The sequence below is a fragment of the Haliotis asinina genome, chromosome 6 (assembly GCF_037392515.1).
Source record: "Haliotis asinina isolate JCU_RB_2024 chromosome 6, JCU_Hal_asi_v2, whole genome shotgun sequence".
Taxonomy (NCBI): Eukaryota; Metazoa; Mollusca; class Gastropoda; order Lepetellida; family Haliotidae; genus Haliotis; species Haliotis asinina.
Genome location: NC_090285.1, coordinates 53,722,704 through 53,734,482, shown reverse-complemented (window position 1 = coordinate 53,734,482; position 11,779 = coordinate 53,722,704). Strand labels below are relative to the sequence as shown.

The window sequence follows — 11,779 nt, the reverse complement described above, 5'->3', positions numbered from 1 at the left end:
AATGTGGCCCTCCTGATGCGAGAGGGAATAAAAGCGAGTGTGGCCAGTCAGACAAATCAATATACACAGCTACAGTAACTGTTTAAGTATACTTTGTCCTTTGTTCATAAATATGGTGAGTGTATATATGTGATTGTGAAATTCATTTATGCTCGAAGAAATGTTACAAATTGTCCAATCAATTGTACAACCTGTTAGAGTTGCTGTAGAAGAAGTTGTATAAAATATATGATTTTACATACTTAATAGTTTAATAGGTGTACACATGCCAGATATTATCTGACAGGTACGCTGTAAAATTGTGATGTTGTTGTAAACGTAACAGTTGACGTTACAAATGTAACAGCATTACATGCAAAGGAACATTCAGAATTCACATCCATTCTCAACAAATCTTTCTCATGTTTATTGAAGCAGGTTTTCAAGACAATATGCGTTCTCGTGTCTCTGGCCGCCGTCAGCTTGGCGTGGAATCGACCCTCCTTCAATGGGCGTTCTTTGGGTGGTTCCACATCCAGCAGATTCGCTAGCCTCCTGAAATCCAGAAAGTCTTCTTTGTTTGGGTCCCGCGTCCGTGACGGATCCAGCATCTTCGGCCACCTCTCCGCCAAGACCAAACAGCCAGTCTGCTACTTTGACAAGAATGGCGTCCCACAGTACGAATGGCCTACCAAGAAGAAGTTGTGTTTCGACAAGTCTTACAAGTACCCTGTGTAAGTAATTTAATCACATCTGTTGGTGCATTTGCCGGAAAAAGAGACACATCATGCTGATATCTGATGAGTCTGTTTTTGTTTAGGCAAAGATACTAATGCCTACATCTGATATATGCTTTGGCATTGCTATTTATACCTTGAAGGTAGCAGAGACCTGAAGGATAGCCAAAAGGTAAATGTCATCGCTTGCCCGATGTGCTACGCTTCGGTTCCATTCTCCGTGTTTATACAGTCTGTAAAAAACAAATTTGTTATGAAATTGTGAAGTTGAATCTGACTACCATGTAGGTTCTACACGTGTCCATATAACAAAGTGTATTAGCACGAGATGACTGACACTGATGGTAAGGTGTTTGTTCCAGTGACCGTGTGTTCAGCGCCCTGGAGAAGGACCCCGACGCGATGGAGTACATGTTGCTGGTACAGGGCTGTTACCTTCACAACAAGATGAACGCCACTGGGTAGGTTCACGTGTTATCCCGAAGCAGTAAAAGGCCTATTCAATGATCAGGTCAAATTCCACTCTCATGGTCAATCGCCAACTGTTGTCATATTACGTGACGAGTAATTAACCTTTGTAAAATATATTGTCATTCTCCGTGATTCATCTGACATGACAACAATACCAACTTGTGTGATGAACAGGAACTGTCATCTCCAAATTCCATATGACGTATGTGTAATTAAGGCAATGGATTGACCTTGTGGTTAAATGGTCAGTCTCTCCAAGAAACCTGGTTCGATTCTGCCAATACCTTGTCTGCTCAAGTTGGGTTATTGCTCGGTGTCAGACTGCAGTTGGTCATTTGTTCAAACCCGCTGATAACTATAATACATAAAATTGTTTGACAATGTTTATGGTATTCCAGTCATTACCCCGCCTACCGCTACAAGGATCTGTGCTCCGAGGACACCGAACTCCTGGAGAGAATCTGGTGGACAAACACCCAGAGTGGACGTCGAGAGGTCTGTTACGTCATCATGCCTGAAGCCCAGGGAGTGGAGGTCGCTCAATGCGGGTACGTCACCCTGCCGAAACGCCATTTCATTCATCAGTGGTGTTTACTTCAAAATGATATTTTTGTTGAGCATTGAAAGCACGCGTACGTCTTTTGTAGTGCTTATTGTTACAGATTATCAAATTATTTATTCTTTTTCCTCCAGAGGTCGCTGCGTCATGGACACCATGGAGGTGAAACACCACTACTGCGTCCCCGACGGCATGGTTGAACGTGACATCTACGTCTTCTGTCCCGGCGAGATCAAGCAGTGCCGCAGAACCCGCGTCACCATCCCAACCGGATGCAGCTGTAAGAAGTACGAATGTCTAAAGTACCAGTTTGTGTAACCGTGGTTTACACTCCATCTTGAAAGTCGTAACTTTACGCATGCGTAAATGTGACGTCATCGCATGGACATTTCATCACTCCATGCATTTATGCTTATCCAGGTTCGAGATCCCTCAAATGTTTACACATTTGTCATTGTTATTTGTTTTATTTGTCAGTCTGTTGGTTAGAGAGTTTTACATATATATTGTGACCTTCCAAATTACAGTTTTACAAAATTTTACATTTGAAACTTTAAAAAAGTTGAGAGAATTCATTCTGACGAGGTTTGTCAAATATTTCTTTCACCGTTTTCTAACACCATTTGTACATATGTCATGCACACACATATAAATAGCTTGTGTATATTGTACATAGCCTGGACATGTCATCATGGTGCAAACACAAGACCGCTAATAGTAATTGTGTTTTCTTTCTTGATATTTCATGTTATTTGTACAGAATATAACAAATTGAAATAATACTTGTTGTTTACCTATTATTTACGACTACTACATTCAAACATGCTTCCAATCTTGCATAGCTCACCAAATATTGAGCACTTTCCGAGCTGAGTGTGGGGGGTTTAATACTGAGTACCGCCATACTCTGGCGGGTGCTCCACATTGTAAGAATATGATATTGAACACATCAGCCGGTTTTCCTCTTTGAATGCGTGGACAAGGTGTCCGACTTCGGATCAGAAAGTCTGTGTTGCTCGAATCCATGTACGGAGCTCGCAATTTTTTAACCGCAGTTGTTTAACTAGTTAAACCAGATCACAGGACGAACACGCATTTACACGCATAGATATATGCATGCCCCTACCTAAATCCACTGATCACGAACGCAATCATTTAACCCAATTTCGAGGGTTACATGGCGAGATAGATTACAAACGGTTACACTGTATATGACCATACATTTATGGAGCAAAGTGACTGATGATGTCTACCCCAAATGCCTGACACAGTCGAAATATGGCCTCCATCAAAGATTATTTTCTGATATCCCGAACAATGCAACTCAACAATTTTAATAATATCTTTACGAACAGTCATCATAAGGCGCAATTCCCTTTGAGTAGTGACCATCATTAGCGACAATACCATTTTTACGAATTGTTATTTTACACATCCAAAATCTCTGCTGTCAACTAAAGAATATCCTTGATCACTGGTCTAAAGAACATCCTTGAACACTGGTCTAAAGAACATCCTTGATTGAACATCTTTGAGCACTGGTTTAAAGAACATCCTTGAGCACTGGTCTAAAGAAAATCCTTGAGCACTGGTCTAAAGAACATCCTTGAGCACTGGTATTCCTTCTCCAACAATACAGCCTACTTAATTTTCAACTTGGATTAAGCGGCAATACTGCTTTAGTGTTTAGTCCCACATTTTGTTCTATAATCCTCCATCTACGATGACGCCCAAAGTGAGTCAGTGTCTGATGACGTTTCAGTGAGAACGATGTAAAAACAATTTACCTGATTAATCAAGCATCATTAACATGCCAAAACCTGTACCAAAATTACCACAATTCTGGCAATATGCCTTTGGGTGATCATTGATCCAGGCATTCATGGGAGTCTGTCAGCAAACCTGTCAGCTGAAATAATTACACGTTTATAAAGTCTTCTGATGTTTTACCTTAAGCAAATACACATCCTTTATGAACTGACCGCCCTATTGGTACTGTTGAAAGTCTAACAGCCTGTCTAATCTATTTGATCGGCATTGTAGACATGGATGAATGATAACAAAGTGTATGAAACTTTAAGGATAACAGCTTCTTTATCATATTATGATACGACGTTTTGTTATAAATCCCTATTCCTTTGTGACGCAAGAGCGATGTAATACAGCAGAGAACCTTATTCACATCTACCAGGTATTAATCAACGCAACATGAGGGTATGTATCATTGAGACTAACAACAATTTTGCTTGACAGGAATGCCTCAGCTCGTCACTCTTGCTTGCCAGCGGTACTGAAGCGTAACCATACCGTAACGTCGCATGATGATAAAAGAAAGAAGTTGTTATCCTTAAGTATCATGCCTTTCTGTCAAAGTTAGTCTTCACCTTGTGATTTGTATACTAATGCTTGGGATATAGTAGAAATCGTACTTTAGACTCTGCAGAGATGTTTTGAAATTATGGAATTTCTTTTGTTGTTTTATACAGGATGCTATTTTAAAAACGTCTATACCGTGCTCATGAAGTCAACAAGAATCTGCTAGTTTGGCTGGAAACATGGGAAGTTAGGGGTAACGAGCATCTTCAATTCACCCAGGACAATCTCACTGAAACAACTTATACAAATCTCACTCTTCCAACAGCTTCGTCCTTTGACAAATATCACAACGTTTGAGTACATCCGAGACAAGCTTGCTCTTGTTCATAGATCGTCATACATCTTGCTCAGAATTGTCAGTTAACGTTATAACATCTAAGCCCGAATTTGTTCAGGTGACCAATTCACGAGCCGTTGCGTGTGTTTATGACGGGTATATTTTTTGGCTTCCAATTAGCAGCTAAGTCACACAGGTTTTACATGTTCTTGGCTGACCGTTTGCTTTCACTAAAGCGGAAACATCCTAGTCATGTACTTTCTATCGTACCTCAGTTTACAATGTATCACATTAAGATGTAACTTCTTCCAAGTATATGTTTCTATTGGTCAACCCAAGCATGGGTTGCTGAAGACCTATTCTGACCTGGATCTTCACGGGCTCTGTGACATATTTGAAACAGCTGCATTATGTGTCACCAGCTGTATGCATAGTTACAGTGGACAACATGAGCATCTGTCATCAGAACAGAAACTGGAATATCTTCAGGTAGCTTTTATTTTCACACATTACATCTGTACATTATATACATGCGCGCACAATCAATGATGATGTCTGTTTACACTGTACAAAAATGGATCATGTACATGTTCACAAAATTTACTACAGAAAGTATTTACATGGAATTCGCAAAATATTTACATACCTGTAAACATGAGACCACGACTACAGGTTTGATAGAATCATTGTTTGAAAGACAATGGCCTGTGTGCAAAATATTACCTGCAATTCCCATTATTTGAAACATCTTTAGTTTTAAAAATCTTCATCACGTGTCAAAAATGAAATGACAGAAGTAAACGATTGGTTCACGACCATGGTGTACCAATCGCTTGTATAAAGCCGTCATTTAAAGAATCTTGTCCTGGGCACAGAAATATCCCCTGCAGCCACAGTAGCTGGGGAGGGTAACGCTCAACTCAGTGAAGTAGCCCTTGGGTTGGTAGTGGGCCCCGTTCTGGAGGAGGTTGTGTTGCATGCGGTAGGTGGGTGGGGCAGCACGGGGGTCGTAAAACTCGTCGGAGGAGGGGTCAAGAGCGTAGATGGGGTCAGTGACGGGGAAGACTGCTGGGTCGGGGAGACGGCAGTAACCGAGGAAGTTGCGGTAGGTGATGCCGCGTTGAATGCAGTGGTAGCCAGTCACACCGTCGTAGCCAAGGTCGCATTCTCCTCTGTAAAAACAAACGGCTTATATTAAGTAGGGTAGGTAGTTAATATCCAAATTCTAAAGTGTTAATTTGTATATTGATATCAGAATTAACATTAATCATTCCTAATTTCACAAAGACATGTGCAAAATTACCTTCATGTTCAATAAATATGAACATATGATGTTACAATGTTACAAACCGTACAAGATATGGTCTTCCTTTGAGCGTCCTTTGATTTATATTTAAATGCAAATACCTGTAAACTGCACCGACATTTTTTTGCCTTGATGACGATTACTGCGTACGTACCCGCATGTGGCGTAGTAGATTTTCTGGGCGTGAGGACGAACAACGTAGCAGACTTGACCGTCCAGGGCGTAGACGGTGTGGACCATGGTGCGAGTGGTGTTGCACACGCTCGTCATGTTGTAGTATTTGGGCTCAGAGCTGCAAAGGAAGTGACAATAGTAAAATTCACCAGTACCAGCGATGACTGGTTATGTACTGGGGACAAGTTGGCAGGCTGAAAGAAGAGAGCGAATTTCTAGAAGGTATACGTTTGCTTTAGTGATATTTTGGATATGGACACAAAGGCGATTGAGCGAGTATAATCTTTCGCCGCTTATACCAGTATTCCAGCAACATCACGGGAAAATGGCCTTCACACATTGTGGGGAATCGGCGTGATCATGAAACACTTTACCTTACCCCACTGCCAAGGATATCAAGAAGAAATTACCTAACATTCTACTATGAACTAATTACACAATATAACACGAGTCAACACAGTTACACCAGTCTGCACTTTTTCAGTGATTGCAATATGTCCTTCCATGTCAGTATTTCACATAAGTGACGAGGTTTTCATGAAGCCATTGAAAGTTCATTTTGAAACGTGAAAACCAGTATTCTTGCGGTGTAATCATTGGGACAACTCGATGCCCATTAATCATTCCTTATAGCGAACATTTGTTAAACCGGATGATTTGCAATTGTCCCACTTACTGTTTGTTCATGAAGTATTTATCTTGGTCCTGGAAGCAAGTGGAGGTCAGGTTGAGGTAGATACGCCAGTGATCAGTGGCGTAGAACAGAGCCTCCTCGATCTCCTGTCTGGAGACAAAGTGAGTATGTCAGACAGTTCGACTTAGTTATAACATCGTCATTCGAAGTATAAAATATGTCCTACAAAGAGTAACATCCATGTATTTTGTCTTAACGGTACGTTAACTGCATGTACGAATATCAAGTAATTTGACTTAAAGGCATGTGGTATGTTTCTAGGCAAGTGGTTTTATGCAGTGAAAATGTCAGACATTGTTATTTCAAGTATAATTTGGTAAAACGTATATCATGAAGAAGTATGACTCGTTACAATCTAATTTGATAAACATTCCATACAGGAAATGTTTCTGTGACGAAATAAATAATACCCTTCCTGTGCTTTTCCGAACAACCAGTGTTAGGTAAATATACTTACTCAGGATATTTTCTTCCATCATTGCACACAAAACTCAGGTCAAAGTTCTGGTCAGAAGAAAGCTGCTGGGAATAGCAGGCCGGCTTTGGGAGAGGGGGAAGGGCCGTCGTCATGACGACGAGGCACGCTAATGCCACAAAACTGTATATAAACTGAAACATAAACCATTGCGTGTTATTACAGTACGCATTTACGTTTATGTCACAATGAATGGGGCATCATATTGAGTCGTTCAATAATTTAATGACAATAATTTGAAACCTTTCAATTGATGGAAAGGATTTTGGGTCTAATAGTTTCCAGAATAACTGGCTCAGTCGAGTAATGTCCATTAAACATTGAACATGACTGCCTTGGTCGCTGTAGCTATATTTCTACCAAAGTGTAAATCGGAGTATCGCGAAAGTATTTCTAACGACAAATGGTACCTTTAACGTAACTGCCTCAAACATCAAGACTATATTCATTTGTGTCACCAATATCAAACTTCACACAATGAAAACGCTCTCAATACGTTAAATCTAAAATATATATGTAAAAAGTATTAAGTTTTCTAAGAAATACATCAGATAACGTTATATACCGTATTGAAAATATAGTGGATTTTACCATATTCATTTAATCTGGCAATATGCAGTTTTACAAACATGCATACAGATATATTAAATAATTTAAATCTGAAATACGTGTTAATTCATTAACCGTATCACTTAAATAAATCAGATATCAATATATACCTTTCCCATGGTAGGATGATATGCGAAGGTCAGTTCTTGAAGTGTTCGCAGTCGCTGGCTGAGATTTGGACAGTGCCCCATTATATACTATCGGCTCGCTCGCTCCCCCTCGTGTCACGTGACACCTGTCAGTCAAACTCCGTGACGTCAGTACGTCATCCACTGCAGTAGCTACCGCAATCGACATCCATGACCTACATGTTTCCTGATTGTTCCATATGATAAATCAAGGTATATCCTTGTACGTCACAGAGACATAATTAGTCAAGTGCGACAATTTGCCCATCAATCATGTGTTTAGTGTTTCCTTATTTTACCTTGATTAAGTACCTAAACGTCATGTGTTACTGTTTGTCTTGATGTAATTATTTTTTTCTAAACAATATCATCACCTGTGCAAGATAATAGTGTTCAATTCAAGCATTTTAAAAGAGGGTATTTCGTCACAGTTTTCATTGGAAGATTTTAATGAGGCACCTTCAATTATTGTAACAAAATATCACCAAGGCTAGCAGAATGTCGTCGTGTTTACAGAGTGCATAACATGTCAATAATCTATATTTATCTACACACCTTATATCTGAAATTAGCTGTAGGAGTCACTGACTACACGTCGTTATTCATATGGTGTCATTATCGTTCCTCTGAATATGCTGATGCTCCAGCCAAACAATGATTTGAATAAAAGAGGTATACATATAATATTTGAAAATAGCCTGAAAATAAAACCACCGAGACAATTTGACTGCTACATTCCAACATGTTTTATTAATATCTTCAGTGAGTAAAACCCTACATATTAGATACAATCCATATATACATTGCACATAAGACTGAGCCCAGGCGGAGAAAGATCTTGAATACACAACGGAGTATTTACAGAATATCTGGACTTAATCTTTCATAACTTATATGAATTGCTTATGCTACTGACAAAACCACTTGCTTTCACTTATATATAGTTTTGAGGCTATTTAATGGGGTTTTACCCCCAAATGTCCACTGTAAAAAGCATTAATATGTTTAAAATTGCGCAATTTCAGTCTACAGAAGGTTTCAGCGTCTACATATATAACAGACAGTTGATTGTATAGTAGTTGTAGCTCATACATCACTTAATGTTGCGTTCTGCATGCGATATTAATTTCAAGGTTAATTTTAATGACAGCAAATTAAGGGTTTGGGCTCAATTTATATACTATAAATATTAAGTGGTTCACTTTACATAGCTTGTCAAGAGGAACAAATGACAAATCTCTTCCCATAGTCTTTAATCTCTATAACAAACTGACTCGACTGTGAAATTTTGACTTAAGAACAATCGTTTATGAATCACTATTGTAAAACAAAAGTCACTGTGCTCTGTAATCTGATTGGTTGAAAAACATGATCAAATGGTATTAGATTCTCGAAAACTGCAAGACTATTCTCTGCGTATTGACACGTAGAAACCTCGCAAACAATTGTTTTGTTGAGTCCTCAACAGTGGTGACGTCATTCAAATCATATTGTGACGTAAAGTCAGAATGACGTCACAAATGAGCAGCTGAAACGGCCTGCTGATGACACTTCACTGCTGTACCCGTAGTCGATGTAAACGAGTGCAGACAGTAAAACACTTTGTTTACTTCTGTGTTTACAATGTCGATAAACACATGATGTTTATCCCCTAATTAAGCAATGATTAACGTATCCTGCTCCACCGTGGTCAGTCGCCACAGTGCATGCAGTGTCTAGTCAATTTCCACTCGAAAAATACGATAACATACGGTACAGATTAAATTGAAGAATTTTATTAGTCATCAATTTGTCACTGATACGTAAGAAGTCGGCATGCTCTTCCCATGTCTGTCGTAAACCGTTTACATGCTTCGCTGTGGCCTAGTATTTTGTAACCATGATCAAACAACCTTTGATCGTGATCGTGGTCATCAACAAGAAGAATAGTGCTTTGTGTATAGACCATTCTGATTATTCCTTACGCGAGTGAGTGAGTTTAGTTTTATGCCCCAGTCAACAATATTCCAGCTATATGGCGGCAGTCTGTAAATAATCGAGTCTGGACCAGACAATCCAGTGATCAACAACATGAGCATCGATCTGCACAACTGGGAACCGATGACATGTGTCAACCAAGTCAGAGAGCCTGACCACCCGATCCTGTTAGTCACTTCTTACGACAAGCATAATCTCCTTTTATGGCATGCATCGGTTGCTGAAGGCCTGTTCTACCCGGACCTTCACGGGTCTAGTTCTTTACGGGTTGACACATATTGAAGTCAGTGGGTTTACGCATTTAGCTGTCGGACTGCATTGATCACGTTTATTCGTGATTTCAGTGATTTTTAACATCATAATTATGCAATTGTACTTCACAAATCCCTTGGAATCTGAGGATGGGTTTAAGAATTCCCAGCAACGTTTCCTCCAAAGATAAATCCATTTGTCGTATTGATAATTAATGGGGCCATTATAGTACCTCGTTCTTCAGGAAGGCATATGACATGAATCCATCGCGTAACTGACGCCAACATGACGACCGCTGACGTCACATTTTATAGATAACCATAACCCTTATGTTTGGCCAGCTTACCAGCTGCTATTCCCCGTCAAGTGCAGCGTTTGTTGGGCGTGTCAGAGGGGAGGTGACCTGGCTGTGACGGATTACATGTCGTGGCTGACAGTCGTGGCTCTGTCACGGTCCCACACGCGACACCTACATTAATTAACAATGACCTCCAACACATACTACTTTCCTACTGCATACGTTACAACTACATAAAACCAAATGCCACACCAGTGGTGCTTTGAGATCCAACATTACAATAACCTCCCAGCTGTTACTTCTTACCTACTGCACACTTAAGAACTAAATAAACACCAATAGTGTTCTAAGGTCAAACATTAACTATAACATCAAATAGATACTATTTACCTTGTGCATAATTTAGAACTAAATAAAACAATTAATTCCAGTTAAGAAATTCCCCTTTAACATATAATTAGAATTTGATTTTCGTTAATATTCAATTTATCATTAAACACTTGTTTGGAAGAGGAAACTATGGACCACGGGCTCCTAGTTCATGCTTTCATTTCACTGCTTTCAAATCATAAATCTTTTTAAGTAAATGAGCAAGCGTAATAAACAGCTGACATAAAGTACAGGGAAGTCCTTGAATACGTAATAAATATAATATTAAACCCCACTGTGACGACTTGGGAGTTTAAGCGTGATACCATCGTTGGTTTACTGTTAGCCTAAAGATTTAATCAATCCTATTCCCGGGTTTTCCTAATTCAGTTTATGACTCTCATATCTACAAACAAGCCAGCACTCCATGCAATCACAAAAGTAGATTTCTACTTGATATTTGGACTATAATGTAGAGCTACAAACTTCGACAAAGAGATTCTACGAAAAATCGATTTCTAATAATTACGAAAAGATAAACACACACGCGCATGCACGCATTTCTCTTTCGCCTTGACAATTTCACTACCGTATGGTTATTGTGTAACTATTTTACCAAAGGGTGACAAATGGCCGCTACACGAGTACGTTTACTAAACAGTACACCCAGCCTGTTGTAGTGTCAGAAACATTTTCGTATGTCATTTAGATCTAATTCCTGTAGTTTCGGTGTCAAACTCTGAGAGGAAAGGCACGTGCTTTGTGCATTGGCATTAGAGAGGTAACTCTCTCCCACCATTAAAAACTTGGCTTATTAATTGAAATTGGTTATTCGGTACAACTACATAAGATTCCTGTAAATAAAGGTAATTTGCATACTTTAATTAGATCTAATTCCAGTAGTTTGGGATCAACCGCAGGGACAAAAGGCGCCTATATTTTTCAAGCAAGTGGTATAGGGGAGGTAACTCTTTGCTCTCAGAAGCACTGTTCTCTGTTCGTTTTCAACTAGGATCACCAACTGAAAATTGGTTATTCATTACACTTGAGTGAATTTCGTGTCAATCAAGAACATTTGTGAATGTTTATTAAACGATA

The 11,779-nt window shown here is 39.4% G+C and overlaps 2 protein-coding genes across 3 annotated transcripts; one reads left to right on the top strand and one right to left on the bottom strand.

Moving 5' to 3' along the window:
* The first annotated feature begins 77 nt into the window (after nucleotides 1-77).
* Nucleotides 78-2,528, top strand: LOC137288217 (uncharacterized). Of its 2 annotated transcripts, none has more exons than XM_067820658.1 (5): nucleotides 78-115; nucleotides 415-713; nucleotides 1,079-1,177; nucleotides 1,586-1,735; nucleotides 1,881-2,528. In XM_067820658.1, exons 1-5 carry the CDS (start codon nucleotides 113-115, stop codon nucleotides 2,062-2,064), a joined length of 735 nt encoding a protein of 244 aa, XP_067676759.1. In that variant the 5' UTR covers nucleotides 78-112; the 3' UTR covers nucleotides 2,065-2,528. The 2 variants fall into 2 exon arrangements, with proteins under 2 accessions (XP_067676759.1, XP_067676760.1); XM_067820659.1 differs by having other exon boundaries at nucleotides 79-115; nucleotides 418-713.
* Nucleotides 2,529-4,879: 2,351 nt separating this feature from the next.
* LOC137287198 (uncharacterized) lies at nucleotides 4,880-7,812 on the bottom strand. Its single transcript, XM_067819381.1, has 5 exons — nucleotides 7,768-7,812; nucleotides 7,031-7,182; nucleotides 6,556-6,663; nucleotides 5,860-5,997; nucleotides 4,880-5,571 (listed from the first exon to the last, which is right to left on the bottom strand). The coding sequence occupies exons 1-5, from the start codon at nucleotides 7,774-7,776 to the stop codon at nucleotides 5,250-5,252; spliced, it is 729 nt and encodes a 242-aa protein (XP_067675482.1). The 5' UTR covers nucleotides 7,777-7,812; the 3' UTR covers nucleotides 4,880-5,249.
* Between the last annotated feature and the right edge of the window lie 3,967 nt (nucleotides 7,813-11,779).

Excerpts from the sequence above, each read along its gene's own strand:
- LOC137287198 (XM_067819381.1), bottom strand. Across the intron at positions 6,664-7,030 it reads GATGGAAGAAAATATCCTGA|ACAGGAGATCGAGGAGGCTC; the intron begins GTAAGTATATTT and ends CTTTGTCTCCAG. Across the intron at positions 5,572-5,859 it reads ATCTACTACGCCACATGCGG|AGGAGAATGCGACCTTGGCT; the intron begins GTACGTACGCAG and ends TTGTTTTTACAG.
- LOC137288217 (XM_067820658.1), top strand. Across the intron at positions 1,178-1,585 it reads AACAAGATGAACGCCACTGG|TCATTACCCCGCCTACCGCT; the intron begins GTAGGTTCACGT and ends ATGGTATTCCAG. Across the intron at positions 1,736-1,880 it reads GTGGAGGTCGCTCAATGCGG|AGGTCGCTGCGTCATGGACA; the intron begins GTACGTCACCCT and ends TTTTTCCTCCAG.